The sequence below is a fragment of the Haliotis cracherodii genome, unplaced genomic scaffold (genome assembly GCF_022045235.1).
Source record: "Haliotis cracherodii isolate W230 unplaced genomic scaffold, xgHalCrac1.p SCAF_23, whole genome shotgun sequence".
NCBI classification, from domain to species: Eukaryota; Metazoa; Mollusca; class Gastropoda; order Lepetellida; family Haliotidae; genus Haliotis; species Haliotis cracherodii.
In genome coordinates this window covers 3,870,011-3,890,612 of record NW_027266279.1, presented here as the reverse complement: position 1 = coordinate 3,890,612, position 20,602 = coordinate 3,870,011, and the positions used below count along the sequence as shown (strand labels likewise).

General features: G+C 41.0%; 1 protein-coding gene across 1 annotated transcript; it reads left to right on the top strand.

The window, feature by feature from the left end:
• Window positions 1–246: 246 nt before the first annotated feature.
• On the top strand, window positions 247–14,248 carry LOC139471711 (receptor-interacting serine/threonine-protein kinase 1-like). Its single transcript, XM_071254180.1, has 6 exons — window positions 247–331; window positions 5,946–6,099; window positions 6,800–6,974; window positions 8,885–9,124; window positions 9,799–9,873; window positions 10,302–14,248. Exons 2-6 carry the CDS (start codon window positions 6,031–6,033, stop codon window positions 10,493–10,495), a joined length of 753 nt encoding a protein of 250 aa, XP_071110281.1. The 5' UTR covers window positions 247–331; window positions 5,946–6,030; the 3' UTR covers window positions 10,496–14,248.
• Window positions 14,249–20,602: the final 6,354 nt, after the last annotated feature.

Sequence of the window (20,602 nt, the reverse complement as noted above, 5' to 3'; positions counted from 1 at the left end):
CTCCGCGAACGGGCTATTGCTGTAAGGAGCTTGAAAAAAAATTCATGTTATATTAAAAACGAAAATTGATTTGTTATTTCGTCATTGTTTAATCCTGAGTACATCATAAAGTCTTCCATGTAGTTTCGATCATCATCAATATATAAGAACAAAACGTAGGTAAACAGATAAACACAAAGGTAACGTGAACCCTGAATTAAAGTATCTGTTATTCGGACCATTGATTTTTCGAATCAGTAAGCTTCCATGTTTTCGGATTTTCTTACATTGGGAAAACCCAGGATATCATCATCAAAATATCGACAAGTGTCTTATGTGACAATAAACAAAGGCAAGTTTTGATAATTTGCAATCGTCAAATGTAAAACATTCACGCTGCTATCTGATATTTGATAAAATATAATCGCATATTGCCTTTTGTTGTGAGATACGTTCCCGAAGAGATCACACGGGTGACATCATCTGGTCAGACTGCAGTTGCCTATTTCTTTCCCCAAACCGGAATGAACTTTTTACGGAAGTTGTCGATGTCTTGACATGATACGTATGTTTTGTACGGAGTCCATAAGTCCTTGATGCAACGATTTGTCCCACTTTCTTGAACTCATCAGGTCATATTTAAGACAGGTTATCGCATGGCATTTACCGTTCAGAAACACATTCGGGAGTAGTGCACTTTTTCAGATCCAATTAGCGCTGTGGGGGCTCGAACGTGCTTCGCCGGCTCACCGTTTCTGCTAATTAATGCATTACCGCTCTACCACTGGACCACAGGTGCTATCACATGTAATCAGTGCTCGTTTAACGGTTCATTAGAATCCCCATTGACATGCACGCGTAATCAGTAAACAATGAATTGCGCATGCATGTGACGTCACGGTCCGCACTCCCATTCATCTTTTCTTGAAACCACACCCGCAGTTGTTTTTGTCAACATGACCGACCAATGGGATTAACCGGAGTAACGCTTGAAAAGGTAAGAATTTATGGCTAACCCTTGCCCAAAGCAGGCTAACCCTAATGACCAAAAACGAATGTTGGATCGTAAAGACGTGTAAGTTTCCCTAAGACCGAGAACGGGTGTTTGATCGTAAAGATGTGTAAGTTTCCCTAAGAACGAAAAGGGGTGTTTGATTGTAAAGATGTGTAAGTTTCCCTAAGACCAAAAACTGGTGTTGGATCGTGAAGCGAGAGTCACCAGAGCGTGAGGCACGGTAACGGTATAACGAGACAGCGGTGGCACTATAGCGTGGTAATTGAGCGGATGGTAGAGCTTGAGCTGTGCCCGGTAAACTGCATTGTTGCCACACATTCTCATGTCGTGACCCTATGCAGATTCACTTGCCAGAACAAAGTAAGTGAAAGTACCCTGAAACACATAATGGCACATCCAAAACACATGTCCTGTCCAGGGGCACAATCCGCAAATAGATCTTTCTGGTAAAACAGTTTTATTCTATCTTCTTGCCAATTTAGAGATTTTGTCTGAGATGATGGCTTTGCTATATGATACTGCGATGTTGTTGTGCTGAATGTAAATAATAATGTAACTGTAGTTATGGAAGATAATCCAGTAATTGAACTCTTGCAGAACAATACTTACCTTTAATGCCAATTATACAATGTATGCTATTTCTGATGTCACTATCAATACATTGCTATTTGTATGTGTATCATGTTTGGGAGAGGCATTCGGATAAACAAAATTTGCTTGTTTGCCAATCCCTCCACTTTATGGAAATAAATATGTTTATATCAACTGTTGCAACACAAATACATGTACTTATAAACAAAGGTTTCGATTGTCTATGGTTCATTCTAGTTATCAAGAATGCATTTCAATTTGTTGTTTGGCTTCATCTGACATTCAAAATCATGATCATGATGATTTGACTTTAAACACTTGACAAAATTATGGTTTTAATACTTAAACAACTACCACCCAAACTACTCCAAACTCTTCTAAAACTCTATAACCTCATATATCTAAACGGACAGGTCCCATCACCTTGGAAACAAGCCCTGGTCACACCAATCCCCAAACCCAATAAACCAGCTGACCAGGCTAATTCATACAGACCAATCTCCCTAACTTCTAACTTATGCAAAGTAATGGAATCAATGGCAAAAAAACAGGTTACAACACTACTTAGAACAAAACAACATAATAATCCCAGACCAAAGCGGTTTCACTCGTGGACACTCAACCTTAGATAACCTTGCCCGACTAGAGCAGGACATTAAAACAGGCCAACTTACCGGTAACAAACAATATACTACTGGCATCTTTCTAGACTTCTCCAAATCATTCGACATGGTTTGGCATAACGTGCTAATACAAAAACTACAAAAAATAGGTCTTAAAGGTCAAATAATTAACTACATCCAAAGTTTCCTAACAAATCGCAAAATCACCGTGGGCATAGACCAAACGCTATCGGACCAATGTCCCCTAGAAAATGGCACTCCCCAGGGCAGCATCCTAAGCCCAACACTCTTCAATATTATGTTTAACAATCTATTCGAGGGACTATCCCCCAAAGTAAACACATCAAAATTCGCGGATGATGGAGCCCTCTGGATCCGCACTAAAAGCATAAAAATGGCCCAAAACTTACTACAAAAATCTCTAAATAAAATACAAAAATGGGCTGACAAATGGGGCTTCTCCCTAAACTCAGAAAAAAACACAGGAATAGTATTTAAACACAAAAAATATGCAACCCGCCTCCCTAAACCTCCAACTAAACAACAAACCAATCAAATTCCAGATTCGATGAACATCTCACCTGGGATGCTCACATTAAAAACCTAGTAACCAGGTGCAGCAAAGACCTAAACACGTTAAGATGCCTAACCGGCTCCAACTGGGGGGCCTCTAAAAACACTAATTAGATCCAAACTAGACTAATGCAGTGCCATTTACGACACCTTAAACAACTCTCTCATTAAAAAACTAGACTCAATCCAGTATCAGGCCCTAAAACTAATCACACGAACTCAACTTGGCACCTCCTCCACCTCACTCCAGGCCTTAACAGGAGAAATGCCACTTAAACTACGTAGGGAACAACTTACCTTAAACTTCTGGTCCGCGTCCCAATCAAACCCTCTAATCGAAAACTTAATGAAAAACAATATTAGCCCAAGAAACCAAGCCCTAGCCCGGAAACATCCACTACTTACTCCCAGAAATAAGCTTAAACTTACCCAGCTCAAAATCAGAAATCAGAAGTGTCACTAAACAAAAAATCAACAAAAAATGGCAAAATATATACCAAAACTCAAATAGCCAAATTAGGAAAGTACTAAAAAAACACCTAAATAAACCAAAAATACTACACCCATACAAAAAAATCAACAGAATAATTACTAAATTACAAACAGGCCACACCAAACTAAATAACCACTGTAAAATAGCTAATCTTACACACAACAGGAAACTGCCCACATTGCAAACAACAAGAAACACCAGAACATGTACTCATTCACTGCACACACTACCAACCACACCGAACAACACTACAGACCACCCTAAATCTTAAAACCGGACTTACACTAGAATCAATCCTAAATCCACAAAATAAATTAGAAAAATTCAAAGCCTTAGGCATATACCTAATTAAAACAGGACTAATTAGTCGTATTTAAACCCCAAATAAAATATTAAGACCAAAACTACCTTATCTAACAACCACCCAACACATACAGCTCCCTTAGTTCATCCCCCACCCACTCTTGGCATTCTTTCCAAATCTCAAAATTTCAAAATTACTATATAAGCAACCCCTAAAGCCCCCCTCCTGGGTTGCACAAACTCACTTTTCCCCATTTTGGAAACACATTAAATGGCCTGGCTGGGCCTGTGTGCAGTCGGAAAGTGCACGTTAAATCTCCAATATAAGTAAGTAAGTAAGTATGCGAGCAAAGACCACTCGCATTTTTCCCATTTAATTCACGCTCGCTTTAATTTCAAGATTTATAGTATCTATGTCTGCATGTAATTTTTTTTAAATTTTGTGACTAACCCTTAATTGTCCACACAAACACGATCTGTGAAGACATTTAGTACCTAACACTTCATTAGCTTTATTTACCCTACTGCATGACCAATCCCTGAGATATGTGTAATTAATTACACATGACACAGTCATCAGGGATCTTGGATTATCCTACTTAGACTAGTTTATGTATCTATGTTTCATCTTGGATAAATGTATGAGACCAGGGTGCAGACTGGTTATGTCTGGTGCAACTGGCTTTTCTTGTCAACATGCACCTGGTGCAAGTCAAATCAAGTTCCTAAAATCAAAACTTGACTTTGTTTATTTGTAATCTAAAGTATCACATATGATTACGCAGGAATAGATTGTTACCAAGTTGAGATGCTCAAACTCCAACTTGTTTTTTCCGTGTGTTTTGCATTCTGGAATTCTGCTGAGAAACCGATTTGCAATCCGTTGTATGGACATAAGTGTTGGGCAGTGGCCAGCTAGGGAACATTTCTGTTATTTGATTTCACCCAGGGTACATTTCCATGATTTCTGTATACCATGGCGTATTATTCTCCACATTATTGTTTAATAAAAAGATATAATTATCCCCCGCCCCAACCAAGTTGGCGAGGGATATAGAAATGGGTGCCGAAATCATTTCCGGAGCATAACTCAGAAACCGTTAAATATTTCTCTACGAATCTTTGCATGTCTATCAGACTCATGCTGAACTGGTGCCTTTTGCTTCTTAGGAATTTTATAAATTTATATTTTTTACGTTTCCATGGCAACAAGTTGGACTTAGGTTCTATAAGGGTGTTGTTCGTTTCCAGAGCATAACTCAAAAACCGTTAAATAATTTCTTACAAAACTTTGCATGTTTACCAGACACATACTGAACTGGTGCCTTTTGCTATGTAGGAGTTTTATAAAAAAAATTTGTTTACGTTTCCATGGCAACAAGTTGGACTTAGGTTCTATAAGGGTGGTGTTCGTTTCCGGAGTGTAACTAAAAAACTATTAAATACATGTACTTTCTTACAAAACTTTGCATGTCTACTAGGCACATACTGAACTGGTGCCTTTTGCTATTTAGGAATTTTATAAATTTTTATTTTTTAAGTTTCCATGGCAACAAGTTGGACTTAGGTTCTACAGCGGTGGTGTTCATTCCAGAGTGTAACTCAAAAACCCTTAAATACTTTCTTACAAAACTTTGCATGTCTACCAGGCACATACTGAACTGGTGCCTTTTGCTATTTAGGAATTTTATAAATTTTTATTTTTTACGTTTCCATTGCAACAAGTTGGATTTAGGTTCTATAAGCATCCATCATGATAAGGTTGCTGTTCGTTTCCGGAGCGTAACTCAAAAACCGTTAAATGATTTCTTATAAAACTTTGCATGTTTACCAGACACATACTGAACTGGTGCCTTTTGCTATTTAGGAGTTTTATACATTTTTATTTTTTAAGTTTCCACGGCAACAAGTTGGACTTAGGTTCTACAGCGGTGGTGTTCATTCCAGAGTGTAACTCAAAAACCCTTAAATACTTTCTTACAAAACTTTGCATGTCTACTAGGCACATACTGAACTGGTGCCTTTTGATATATAGCACTTTTAGAAATTTTTATTGTTTATGTTTCCATGACATTAAGTTGGATTTAAGTTTTAATATAGGATTGGTTTACTTAAGTAGTATAACAAATAAACTGTTAAATATTTCCTTGCCAAACATTGCATGTCTATATATAAAGTGCATACTGAACTAGTGCCATTAAGGAGTTTTAGAAATGTTTATTTTAGAATTTCCATTGCAGCTATTTTGACATGGGCTAAGAGAAATGTTGGGTCATTTACCTGGTTTGGGACCATAATGTGTTAAAATGGGCGGGGGATATAGATGACTTTGTCAACTATACGCTTGTTTGCATTTATTTTTTACCAGGAAATCATCACTTGTGGATGGGATGTCCTGTCTCTAAATTGAATATCCTGTGGACAATTGTGAGACATATTACTAGCGCCTCAACATGTCCAGGAACCAAGGTGCCAGAAGAGCCCCAGGCCACCCAATATCTATCAACAGAATTCTTAACGATGTAAGTGTTATCCTGGTTACTGTTTAGTTCTGGGCGTAACGATTGATGGAGCTATTATGCAACACAATTGTCCATGGCCTAAACTTATAAATTATCTCTCGATGCCATGCTACATTATCGATAGTGCTAGTAGTAGCAATAATTTATATGTTTAATTTTTGTAACCCAAAGTACACATTGCTTGAAGAATGAAGATACATATTCATTAAGAATACCGCATTCGACATAATAAGCGCCCAGGGCGCTCTCAATATTAGAAATAGGGGGCTCTTATTAGAATATTATTTTGGTGAAAAACAACAGAGTTGAAAGATCGTAAATTTTCTGGTTTATGCTGTCAGCCTGAAATGTTTATATTCGACAGATATATTTTTCCAGAATTTAATTTCCAATAATAAAGGATGCATATAACGCACATATTATACAGCAATAAATAAGTCTTGTGTACATTGATCAATTGGAAGGGGTGCTAATTGGGATTGTTCACCAGCCAATATTGCTGTAAATATCGCTGTGGGCGCTTCTTAGAGGGGGGCGCTTATTACGTCGAATACAGTATGCTCATAAATATCATGTAATCAGAACCTAATGTAAGCGTGGTAACAGTCAAATGTTTGTTTTCGCTTTCTATCTCCAGTTTCCATTTATTTAGTCATACACCTTGTCCATAACCATGGTAACAGTCTTGTTTGTTTGTCAGGCCATGAAGGCAGTGAACGATGCACAGATTGCTGTTGCCCAGATACAGAACATCTCTGACATAGACAAAGCCTCGACCTACATCTCTCCTAACACCCCTTTGGTGAACCCTACGACTGGGGAGAGGATACCTCCCACTGGAGCCTCTTCATCAGCATCTGCCGCCAGGCAACCAGGTAGGTAGGAGGGAGGGAGGGAAGCAAGAGATGAGAGATGATGTAAGGTGCCTCTTCATCAGCATCTGCCGCCAGGCAACCAGGTAGGTAGGAGGGAGGGAGGGAAGCAAGAGATGAGAGATGATGTAAGGTGTTCTAGGGTGGGGGCGTCTTGCCGAGGCAAGTGTGTCCACTAGCCTATATCAAAGCCTAGTTTCTACCCTTGCCACATCATGGCCAATTTTCTTTGCTTGACCCTTGCACCACCTCGCGTAGATCACGAGTTGTGCCCCTTGTAATGAAAACGCGACATCCAATCAGAACGCTGTTCTTATCTCAAATAGCTTCACAAAGATGGCAAATACCATAGGCGACGACCTAGTCAATCAGATAACGAAATCATTCATGATTTCATCCCTGACACAAAAACATAGGCAATCATATTTTGATGAAAAAAACATGTCAACAAAGACAGGCAGAGGTAAATCTATTTCACACGAAGGTGGGTTGGCTAGACAAGTGAGGGGGTGCAGTGAGTGATGTTAGAGTGGGGTATGGGAGGTGTGAGGTGGGGAGGGTGAGCAATGAGGTTAGGTAGGGTGAGGGGTTGGTGGGGTGGAGGGAACAGTGTGATAGGCATGGGGGCAGGGGGGGGGGGGGGGTTGGGGAGGGTGAGCAATGAGGTTAGGTGGGATGAGGGATGGGTTGGGTGGAGGGAACAGTGTGATAGGCATGGGAGAGGGGTGGGGAGGGTGAGCAATGAGGTTAGGTGGGATGAGGGGTTGGTGGGGTGGAGGGAACAGTGTGATAGGCATGGGGGAGGGGGGGGGGTTGGGGAGGGTGAGCAGTGAGGTTAGGTGGGATAAGTGGTTGGTTGGGTGGAGGGAACAGTGTGATAGGCATGGGGGGAGGAGGGGGGAGGAGGGGAGGGTGAGCAGTGAGGTTAGGTTGGGTGAGGGGTTGGTGGGGTGGAGGGAACAGTGTGATAGTCATGGGGGGAGGAGGGGGGAGGAGGGGAGGGTGAGCAATGAGGTTAGGTTGGGTGAGGGGTTGGTGGGGTGGAGGGAACAGTGTGATAGTCATGGGGGGAGGAGGGGGGAGGAGGGGAGGGTGAGCAGTGAGGTTAGGTTGGGTGAGGGGTTGGCGGGGTGGAGGGAACAGTGTGATAGGCATGGGGGGAGGAGGGGAGGGTGAGCAATGAGGTTAGGTGGGGTGAGGGGTTGGTGGGGTGGAGGGAACAGTGTGATAGGCATGGGGGGAGGAGGGGGGAGGAGGGGAGGGTGAGCAATGAGGTTAGGTGGGGTGAGGGGTTGGTGGGGTGGAGGGAACAGTGTGATAGTCATGGGGGGAGGGGTGTGTGAGGTGGGGAGGATGAGCAGTGAGGTTAGGTGGGGTGAGGGGTTGGTGGGGTGGAGGGAACAGTGTGATAGTCATGGGGGGAGGGGTGTGTGAGGTGGGGAGGGTGAGCAGTGAGGTTAGTTGGGGTGAGGGGTGGGTTGGGTGGAGGGAACAGTGGGATAGGCATGGGGGAGGGGGATGCGAGTGAGGTGGGGAGGGTGAGCAGTGAGGTTAGTCAGGTGGGGAGAGGGGGATGTCAGTGAGCATGGAGAGAAGGAGCAGTGACACCCTTGGGTACATGGTGCTGTGAAATGTTTCCTGGACAGATTCCCTTCTTGTCCTGCACCATTTTGTGTCTTTTCCATGTTTTGTGTATATGATACTGAGTGAGTGCAAGTAATTTCGAACCCAATTTTAATGAAATTCCTATGTTAATTTCTATGACATATTTTTTCTCTGTACATTATGTACCGACTACTGCAGAAGATGAAATGTTATCAGACTGCCATGGCACAACATTGACCTGACAACCTGATAAATGATTCAAGTCAAATAGAAGATTCAGTAAAGGGAAGTTCCAATTGCTATTTCAGTAACCAAAGATAACTCAGCAATTAAAATGACAGATGGTACACTAATCAACATCGTGAACAGTCAGAATGTACAGATCGGCCACTACAACAGGATGTACATCCAGACAGGACGCCAGCAGAACCAGGAGGTGGCAGAGGACTCATCCTCCGATTCTGACAACTTTGACAATGAGGAAGACCTACAGGAGCAGGTGCGACAACGGCGTCTGGCTGATGAGGAAACAGCTGAAATACTTAGAGGTGAGTTTCTGCTAATGAGGCTGAAATACATTGAGGAGAGTTTCTGCTAATGAGGCTGAAATACATTGAGGTGAGTTTCCGTTAATGAGGCTGAAATACATTGAGGTGAGTTTCTGCTAATGAGGCTGAAATACATTCAGGTGAGTTTATGTTAATGAGGCTGAAATACATTCAGGTGAGTTTCTGTTAATGAGGCTGAAATACTTTGGGATGAGTTTCTGTTGATTCTGTTAATTGTACATGGGCCTGATTGTATTAATTGTTCATGGGCATCATTGTATAAATTGCATATGGGCATCATTGTATTAATTGTACATGGGCGTCATTGCATCAATTGTACATGGACCTCATTGTATTAATTGTATATGGGCATCATTGCATCAATTGTACATTGGCCTCATTGTATTAATTGTACATGGGCCTCATTGTATTAATTGTACATGGGCCTGAGACCATAATACTAAAATAAATGATTGATTGATTGATAATTTATGGACAGGCAACCTATTTCTCACAAATACACTGATGATAAGAAAAGGACATATAACTTATATCTCATGACTCTGAACATATTGAATGTAACTTGAGTGTCAGATATAAAAGAAGATCATGTGATAGTTACCTATACCTCACAGTTAAGAGGTATCAATAACTGATGAACATTTGTGTTGTAGATTCGCATCGCCAGGTCTCAGATGTTGAGCTCCAGCGATTGTCTCATTACGTCGGTGGCTCTTGGAGGCGATTAAGTAAGTGGGCAGCCATGAACACGTCTGAAATCATATGAATAACAATGTTTTAGCCATTGCTAGGTGATGTGATACACAATAGCTGTGGGTTTTCAGCCCGAGTATCAGATTTGTATGACAATCAACTGACATGTAGAATATTCCAGTTTCTTTCCCATATTATCCCAGTTGATATCATTCATTCATGAACTATTTACCTGACATTTCTGAACATGGTCTTTTTGGTTCAGGGCTGATAAATAAATAAACAAATAAAATTTTAAAATTTCAATTTCAAATATATTTTTTATATTTACAACAAGTTGGAAGGAAAAAACAAAATAGTGGTGGCATGAGGAAAAGGGAAGGCAACAAGTTTGGAGTTACCTCCCTTCCATTATAGATTCATTTATCACAACTGGTCCATTACTGACTGTCTGTGTCCACAGTTCGGCTGTTGGGGATTGAGGAGTCAGATGTGGACTACATTTTCCACACCCACCAGAGCGACGGTCTTGAAGAGGTCATATACCAGCTGCTGAAGAAGTGGAAAATAGAAAACAATAACCCCACTGTTGGCAACCTCATCGCAGCGCTGGAGAAAGCCGAGATGGGTCGATTATTGAAACACCTGAAGCCTTAAAACCTTTATCATGTGTTCTGTATTTCCTGAAATAACCATCAACTTTCCAAAGAAACGAGAATTTTATTTTGTCAGTGATGATTTTGTCAATGTTTTGCTTGTATGAATAAATGCATTGCCCGTCTTTAAGTGATGGAATGTTATTGGAATGTTTCTAAAATAATTTATACCCCCTGGCACAGCCTGTTGCCAATGCCAATACAACTGATGTGTTAAAAGAGGACTTGGGGTTTAGGGGTGTGTGCTAATTTCAGGACATATAGTATTAAGAAGTTTATGAAGTGAAATAATTCAGATTTTGTTTTCTGATAGGATTGGGTTATTGCAAGATAAATTAAAGATTGAAAGGTATTTTCTCTGTTTCAATGGTTACGGATGTTTGCGTGGATCGTATGAATACGTTTGACCAATGGGAATATTTTGTATTGGTTTGAAAATTATCAACACCCAGCTAGCACTGGAGTGTGATGATTCATCATGTTCATAGCAAAGTGTTTGCGCGTCCAGAGAGTGAAAATTTTGTTTTGAATAAAGAAAAATAAGAATTATCATCATCATTTTCTGTTTATAAGGAAATAATCAATGCCTTTCTTGTTATTAACATTGTGAATGTTCCAAGCTTGAATTGCCTGGTATATGGATACATTCATTGTGTTGTAAAACTTTTATGATTGGACTTGACTTATCTTTGCAATGTTTCAAACTCCATCCCAGTGTGTGACCCCTTCGATTACCCTCCCAGGATCATCGCTGCCAGTGTCACCGCTTCATCGCAGGGAAGTGCTGTGACTGGTGGCAGCAATAGTATAGAGAGTCTCACAAATGGACTAGCACTGTGAGGAGCTTGTGTTGACACATGGCTTCAGGAGATATTATATTTCAGATTGATGTTATTCGTTTTGTTGCTGCTTATTGTTAAAAAAGTTTAATTTGAACCTGCCAACTTCAAATTGTCTTTGTTTTAAAAAATAGTTTCATTCCCCAACAGTGATGTATCCTGGGAAGAATTGATTATTGACAAGAAACTTGAGGTCAGGAGGTCCCTGTTTCTTAAAGGGATACTACTTCCACACATAAATATACACCTCCTCCCTGGGCAGTCTGGGTTAGAACAGGTCCCCAGCAACTGAGGCTTGCTGTGTGATGTGACTTCATGGATCGTGTGGTCAGCCCAGGTGATATGGTTGATCATGTGTCAGCGTTCCCTGAGAGTGGGGATTGTTGCACCCTGACACCCTGGATCAACGATTCATCTTGATGATAGTTTTGATTTTAAGTCACATCCCACTGCTTGCATCTTCCCGAGGCAAGAGAGTTAACTGACTTTAAAAGTCCAGTTTCCACCCTCGCCGAACTAGGCTGGAAGTCGTGGGCTCGATCGTAGCGCCACCAGTGGCTATTACGAGTTATGTCCTTTCTATGTCTCTCCTATTGACCAATCAGATTCAACCTCTCGTATCACTTGCATTTGTTTCAAACAAAACGGTGGCGCCCAATCAAGACGATCTGATCAATAATCAAGATCTATATTGTGATAAAACGAGTTTTACATCGCGAAGTGCATCAAATCACGTGAGCACCTTGATTAAAAACATGAAAAGATTTAGAAAATATCTGTTGACAACGAGTTAACGGTGCACATGCTTTGCAAATCTTGCAGTCGACCGAAATCTGCATGACACTTTACGAACCGGATTTTGATTTCGGTGCACGATTTCGATTGGACTATGCATAGACTCGTTAGCCCAGCCAAAATTTAACTCCATAATACCAGCCTAGTTCGGCAAGGGTGGAAACTGGACTTTTATAGTTAGTTAACTCACTTGCCTTGGGAAGATGACTGCTTGTGGCTCTTACCCCAGTGGTGAACATCTAAGACATTAGTAATCAGTCTTCAGACTTTTCTTCCAGAACCAGTAGATAAGGTTTGATATAACCAAAATACTGTTAAAAATTGCACTTACACATCCTTCTCACACTGCAGAAGCTGAAATATTTGGAAGTCTAAAGTACAAGGACGTTTATGTATGATTTCCTCATGAACCAGCCTAGTCTGTGAGATGTTAAATCATGACTGTATTTATCTTAGATGGCTGTCATTATCTCTGTATGTTTGTTTTTTTCAAGCTTTTTGTTGTATAGTTCAGTCTTTTTACTGAACACCACATTTCCCTGTCACCCATGAATAACGGTACATATGGCTGATATGTGGTGTTGTAGTGACACGTCTTTTTTTAGTAAGCTCACATGCTGATGAAATTTGGCTCTTTAGTATTCGTAGAAGCCAACCCGGGATTAACATCACAATTTGTGCAATGTCAGCTGAATGCTTATTGGTCAGATTAAGCACTGATTTCCATCTGGCTGGAACCAGACTGTGTCTTGATTTGTTGGTTGAAAATAGAGACCACACTGCAAAGCGGCCATATGTTTCAAAGGCTTATTGAAGAACGTATTGACGATGCAGGAAAGATGATCATGATGATGTGATATAATGACCATGTTTATCTTTTCATCACCACTTATTGAAGCTGTTTTATGAGATTTCGTGTCGATGAGGTTTCATTGTACATACTTAACTGATCCGCCGACTCTAAATTGCAGATTAAAATAAACATTTTGAGGTCACATTTCTGTTTGCTGGCCCGACAACAAATAAAATGACTGAATGAAGTAGTAGTAGAAGTAGAATTTAGGGCTACCTCAGAGGTCCATCGTCAGGGTGAGGTTTGTTCGAAAGTGTTACTTCCCTTCTCATATTGATCGGCTTGAAAGAGTTCTTTTTTCAACTAAATTGAAACTTGGTGGAAAGAACAGAATTTTGTTGCACATTTGTGAATTATTTGGGGGGTGGCAGATCTGTAATCAAAGTACTGTATAGAGAACTGATTTGTTTAGTTTGTTATTTGAGCTGTTGTGCCATGTTATATCTAACTTTTGCTGTGTATACATTTTCTGTATTTTTCTCTATGATCATGTTATTTAACTCTGCTCTTCTGAGTCGGCTCTGTGTAAATAGCTTGAATTTTGTTGAATGTATGATATTGAAAATTCTTCCTTTATCATATGGATGTCTCCATAGTCTAGTGGATAGAATGTTGGATCAGTGGTTCTATAACCAGTAATGACGTTAAAAGATGGTACTTGTTGCCAATTTACTGTGCCAGAAATCAATGTAGGTTTGAATCCTAGATTACTTAATTGTTTCTTGGTTTGTCAGCACCATAACCATACTAGTGGGCTTCACCTTAGTGATAAAGTTGACATGATAGGATAGCTAAAATACTGTTCAATGCGGCATCAAAACCCTATTTTTAGCTCCAAATACTCTACCTATTTGTGTAAAATATATCACCATTACCCAATTAATGATTAATTGCTTCCTATTCAGATTGTTAATGACTGAGAGGGTGAAGGCATGTCACAAAAATGAATGTTTAAAAAATGTCTTCTGATTGGTGTAAAAATACCCCATAGATTGGACCAAAGGGAGTAAAAATGTATTGATCTCCAATGTGAATGATAACGTGTGAGTAAATACCAAATCTGGATCCCTGTTTATATCTTATTTTGAAATCATGTTGACATTACTTCCCTACACAATAATTGTTTGTTTCTATCATCACTACAGACGTAGTTGAACATTTCAGCTTCATGGGCACATTCTTGGTATGACCTCCTTTTGCATGTGGTTGTCTGCAGTAAATATCACTTGCTTCAAGATGTTATAACTTTGTATATAGCGGTGTAAATAAAATGTCAATCAATATGATATAGTGCCTGTTGTCCTTGGTAGATATAAATCTGTTTATACAGATGTCTTTGATTTGCATCCTTTCTGTTCAAGAATAAAAGGAGATTTTACAAGTGCTTCAAGCGAAGCTGAATTTTAATTGAGGGTAACATGCACAGACGTGGAACCCTTTCACAGTATCATAGCCTTTGTTTTGAATGGGGCTCAGTCATCTAAGGACACAATTTGCTGTGCGCCTCTCGGGTGTGCCTGAAACCTATGATCATGCGTTTAAATCACATATTCGTGCGAGTGTGTCCGTTTGTCAGTTAGGTTCAACACCGCTTTGACCAGTGCTCCAGTTATATCACGCTGTGTCAGTTTTAGGTAGGAGAAAAGGCTAAAGTAATGCAGGTCTCAGATGTTTGCCGCTTTGTTAAAACACAAGAGCACGGGTATCGTGCTGAAAACATAATTGGGACGTACGAGGATTCGAACCCACAATCATAGGGTTCTGTTGCAACAAAGGGACACAACTCTGCTTTTTACTTGCCTTGAATTTGCCTAAAGGTGTCTTGAAAAAACAACAATGAACCTTGATGGCTTGGATCGTTGCTCATAGTATCAATCACTGGATTGTCCGGTCCAGACAATTATTTGTACTGGAGATAGCACAAGTACAACAAAGATCATGTGACAGTTGATAAATTTATTTTATAACATTGGTAAAAAATATCAATCAATGAAAAGACCAATGGCATATTATCACTTAGCAAAGAAACAAGCATGAGCAACATTACAGCAATATCACTGTTAATATGTATTATTTTTTGCATGATAGCAGAACTTGAAATTAAGACAAGATATGTTATTTGGTCGTGGATGTTGGGGTACTAGTGGACACTAAGCCATCTGCTGTAAAGCAGACACAAAGCCATCCGCTGTAAAGCGGTCACTAAGCCATCCGCTGTAAAGCAGACACAAAGCCATCCGCTGTAAAGCAGACACAAAGCCATCCGCTGTAAAGCGGTCACTATGTCATCCGCTGTAAAGCGGTCACTATGTCATCCGCTGTAAAGCGGTCACAAAGCCATCCGCTGTAAAGCGGTCACTAAGCCATCCGCTGTAAAGCGGTCGCTATGTCATCCGCTGTAAAGCGGACACAAAGCCATCCGCTGTAAAGCGGTCACTATGTCATCCGCTGTAAAGCGGTCACAAAGCCATCCGCTGTAAAGCGGACACAAAGCCATCCGCTGTAAAGCGGACACAAAGCCATCCGCTGTAAAGCGGTCACTATGTCATCCGCTGTAAAGCGGACACAAAGCCATCCGCTGTAAAGCGGTCACTAAGCCATCCGCTGTAAAGCGGTCACTATGTCATCCGCTGTAAAGCGGTCACAAAGCCATCCGCTGTAAAGCGGTCACTATGTCATCCGCTGTAAAGCGGACACAAAGCCATCCGCTGTAAAGCGGTCACTAAGCCATCCGCTGTAAAGCGGTCACTATGTCATCCGCTGTAAAGCGGTCACAAAGCCATCCGCTGTAAAGCGGACACAAAGCCATCCGCTTTTAAGCGGACACAAAGCCATCCGCTGTAAAGCGGTCACTATGTCATCCGCTGTAAAGCGGACACAAAGCCATCCGCTGTAAAGCGGTCACTAAGCCATCCGCTGTAAAGCGGTCACTATGTCATCCGCTGTAAAGCGGTCACAAAGCCATCCGCTGTAAAGCGGTCACTATGTCATCCGCTGTAAAGCGGTCACAAAGCCATCCGCTGTAAAGCGGACACAAAGCCATCCGCTGTAAAGCGGTCACTATGTCATCCGCTGTAAAGCGGTCACAAAGCCATCCGCTGTAAAGCGGTCACTAAGCCATCTGCTGTAAAGCGGTCACTATGTCATCCGCTGTAAAGCGGACACAAAGCCATCCGCTGTAAAGCGGTCACTAAGCCATCCGCTGTAAAGTGGTCACTTTGTCATCCGCTGTAAAGCAGTCACAAAGCCATCCGCTGTAAAGCAGACACTAAGCTATCCGCTGTAAAGCGGTCACTAAGCCATCCGCTGTAAAGCGGTCACTATGTCATCCGCTGTAAATCGGACACAAAGCCATCCGCTGTAAAGCGGTCACTAAGCCATCCGCCGTAAAGCGGTCACTATGTCATCCGCTGTAAAGCGGTCACAAAGCCATCCGCTGTAAAGCGGTCACTAAGCCATCCGCTGTAAAGCGGTCACTATGTCATCCGCTGTAAAGCGGACACAAAGCCATCCGCTGTAAAGCGGTCACATGCCATCCGCTGTAAAGCGGTCACTATGTCATCCGCTGTAAAGCGGTCACTAAGCCATCCGCTGTAGAGCAGTCACTAAGTCATCCGCTGTAAAGCAGACACTAAGCCATCCGCTGTAAAGCGGTCACTAAGCCATCCGCTGTAAAGCGGACACAAAGCCATCCGCTGTAAAGCAGAAACTAAGCCATCCGCTGTAAAGCGGTCACTAAGCCATCCGCTGTAAGGCGGTCACTAAGCCATCCGCTGTAGAGCAGTCACTAAGCCATCCGCTGTAAAGCAGACACTAAGCCATCCGCTGTAAAGCAGACACTAAGCCATCCGCTGTAAAGCAGACACTAAGCCATCCGCTGTAGAGGTCACTAAGCCATCCGCTGTAAAGCAGACACTAAGCCATCCGCTGTAGAGCAGCCACTAAGCCTTCCGCTGTAAAGCAGACACAAAGCCATCCGCTGTAAAGCGGTCACTAAGCCATCCGCTGTAAAGCAGACACTAAGCCATCCGCTGTAGAGCAGTCACTAAGCCATCCGCTGTAAAGCGGACACTAAGCCATCCGCTGTAAAGCGGTCACTAAGCCATCCGCTGTAGAGCAGTCACTAAGCCATCCGCTGTAGAGCAGTCACTAAGCCATCCGCTGTAGAGCAGTCACTAAGCCATCCGTTTTTGTCTGCAGATAAGCTGAATTTTGAGGACCAGAAAAAAAATTGAAAATGGTCTAGTTTACAGTTTTTAAATTTAAAGGAAGTTGTTTGGGTTAATTGGTACTGTTTAAAAAGTTCAGTTTGTTTTCAGTATTAACATAACTATGGATGGTGTCACTCCAAACAAAATCCAGATGAACAATTCATGGATACATAAAATGTCATTTCATGTTGATGGATGTTCCATATGGTCATTGCCAAAGAGGTGGGTTTTCTGGATTTCTGGACGGCATGTAACAATGGTAACAAAGATTAGTTCGGATGGCCATAAATTGAAACCCTGTCAATGTCATTTTGTACAGGTGGACATTCCTCATAGCAGGGAACAGACCATTTAATATTCGGGAAGGTGCAACAAAAGACAAACAAAAACTGATTACGGTATGTAGAATTAAAGAATATAAAATGTTCCAGTATCACTATGGAAACTTGAGTACATGCATTGAAAAGTCTGGATACAAAACACACTTATGTTAAAAAAGAAACTCAATTCCATAATCATAATACCACAAAGGATTAGATTCATATGCGATATGACAGAGAAACAACTTTTCTTTCTAAAAAAATCATACGCAGGTGCATTGATATTTTCAAATGATAGTAGTTTAAGCACCTGAGGAAAAGTTTCGAAGAAAGCAAATTCTTGACAATGCAAATAAATTGTGTATACATAGTCAAATATTCTTTCTTTGTAAAAAAAAGTCTGAGCAAAACTGCAGGGCAAATGAAAGTATACACCCAGGTTTGATGGTGGCTAAAAATGAAACAAACAAGATATGGTTATTCGATGGTGATGCATGTATGTTACGAGTATCATGGTTGTGTTTTGGACAGTTTGCAGTGTTTCAGCAAATGTTTTCAGACCTGTAATGTTTTGATGATATGTAATTTTTCTGTCAAATCCAATTTTGAAGTCTAACCTTTCTTTTGCAGTGCTGTTATTTTACTGCACATGCAATGTCAATACTTCTCAGGTTTGTATACCAGTACACAATACGTTTCTCCATCATCTGAATACTCTGGGCTGTCATGCGATGTAGTGGTGACGTGTGTCTCTTTAAAGTCAGCTATTGAAATGTGTCAGTGTACCATACATATGTGTCAAAGGGGTTTTATAATAACAATGATCATGGATATTTGTAATATGCTTTCGTCCATCTGTTAATGCATGCGCAAGTAACACCATTATTACCATGGCGTGCACTCAAGTTTCTATCACAGCTCCCTGGGGAGTATACAACCCATGCTGCCTGTTGTGAGTAAGTGGAAGGTTAACACTGACATTACCATCTCATCCAACTGGGTACCTATTCACCCCTGGTTGAACAGAGGCATGTTTCAAACAAAGTCACCTGCCCAAGAAGACACCACAAGTGCTACATAGGCTTCAGTGTAGGGAAGGACTGAAGTCCTAGAAACTCTCAGAAGTCAAGCTGCCGAAACATGGTCACCCATCTAACTAATCTCCGCAACCAACGTTGCTTAACTTTGCTTGATTTGTGACCTGCTTGCTGCAGAAAGGACCACATGCCTCCACATTCTACTCTATGCATGCACAAGTGCAAATCCTACCATTATGAAAATGGTCAATTTCAATCATGCAAGAACAGTTTCATTTCATTGGACTTCATGGCTATTTTTAGTGTAAAGTCATGTGAAAAAGTGTGCGAGATGAGTGAATACTCAATGGCTAAAAAGAGTATCTGAAGCCATGTGTATCATACAAGAATAAGAATATAAGAGACTGAATAATCCAGGATGACAATCAGGATGTTAGTCACATGTGCCAGGAGTCAAACAAAATATAAGGGTGACTATGTGGCTGATTCCCAGGAAATGACAGTACACAACCTTGGATTATTTACATTATTTTGCATATATACTCAGCATTATTATTGAAGGGTCTAGTCTAAATTTACTACCTGGGTACCTGACCCCCTATAACCCTACCCAGGTACCCGCTGTAGGTTTCAAGAGTTGGGAACACAATTGTCATTAAACAATATGTCATGTGACTAACCACTGGTCCGGGTAGTACTGTGGGTACCCGGGTCCTACTCAGGACCCACCCGACCCGAGTACCCGGGCTACTAGAAGGGTCACCTTGGTATGTCAAGTGTCAAACATGAACACATGACAATAAGCGTCAATACGTCTGAGTATGTTCACAATGTTATAAACAGTTGAAGAACATGTTGTTTATGCTTCTGTCACACTGATTGGATGATTTTATAAAACTGGAAAATGACTTTTACAATAGTGCAAGATTGAAGGTGATGGAGAAACAGACACCTGAATGTAACCAATGGCTTAGCCTATGGATGTGCACAACATGACAAGTAACAATGTGACAATTATTTTAATTCTTTTATCTCTTCTTATCTGTGCGACCCCTCAATAATGACGCTGGGTATATCAGGTGACAATTTATACAGGACAACCCTTGTTTGATTTAATATTTCCCAAAATTCCAAATTATAAGTTTTTACCTTGAACTTACTAACTAACATGAATAAATTAACACATACTCTAAATCTAAAACATACAATTCAAAGATCAGCTCTGTCATTCTGGCAATTTTAGAGATGTTAACAAAGCCAAATATGTATTTTTGAGGGAATTTAGGAGCATGGTCAAAGTGCAAAGGTCAAATAATAATGATAATAATAATGATGATGATGATGATGATGATGATGATGATGATGATGATGATGATGATAATAATAATAATTTTAATAACAACAACAACAACAACAGTCCATTTATATGGTGCTGTTCTCCATGCACCGACATGCTCTAAGCGCTTAGACATTTATTACCCTGGTCAGTGGATCAGGGTGCACGCAACAATCATTCTCAGCTCCCTGGGGAGTATACATCCCAAGCTGCCTGTTAGGCATCAGAAGGTAACCACCAGGTACCCATTCACTGCTGGGTAACAGAGGCACAATTCGAACAAGGTCACTCGTCCAAGGAGACACCACATGTGCTACATGTGCTACATATGCTTCAGGACCAAAACCATAGAAGCTCTCAGGAGCCGAGCTGCAAAACATGGTCATCCATCCAAGGACTCTCCGCGACCAATGTTGCTGAACTTCACCTGATTTGTGACCTGTGCTCTGTGCATAGGACCACGTGCCACCACAAATATAGGTCAAACTTAAAAAATATCTCAAAAACAAAATGTATGCGTTGACCCTTACGACTAAATATAAAAAAGAGCTAGGACAGTCCAAATACTTGGGTACCCAACAGAGCTCCAGATAAGCTGCGTATCTGCGTAAAATAAGCATCAGAAATCCTTGCCAAACTCCACGATGACAGTTACATCATTATCATTTGCCATCACACTTTCTTGTGGAAGTATCGTGGTATTTTTGAGTCCTATAA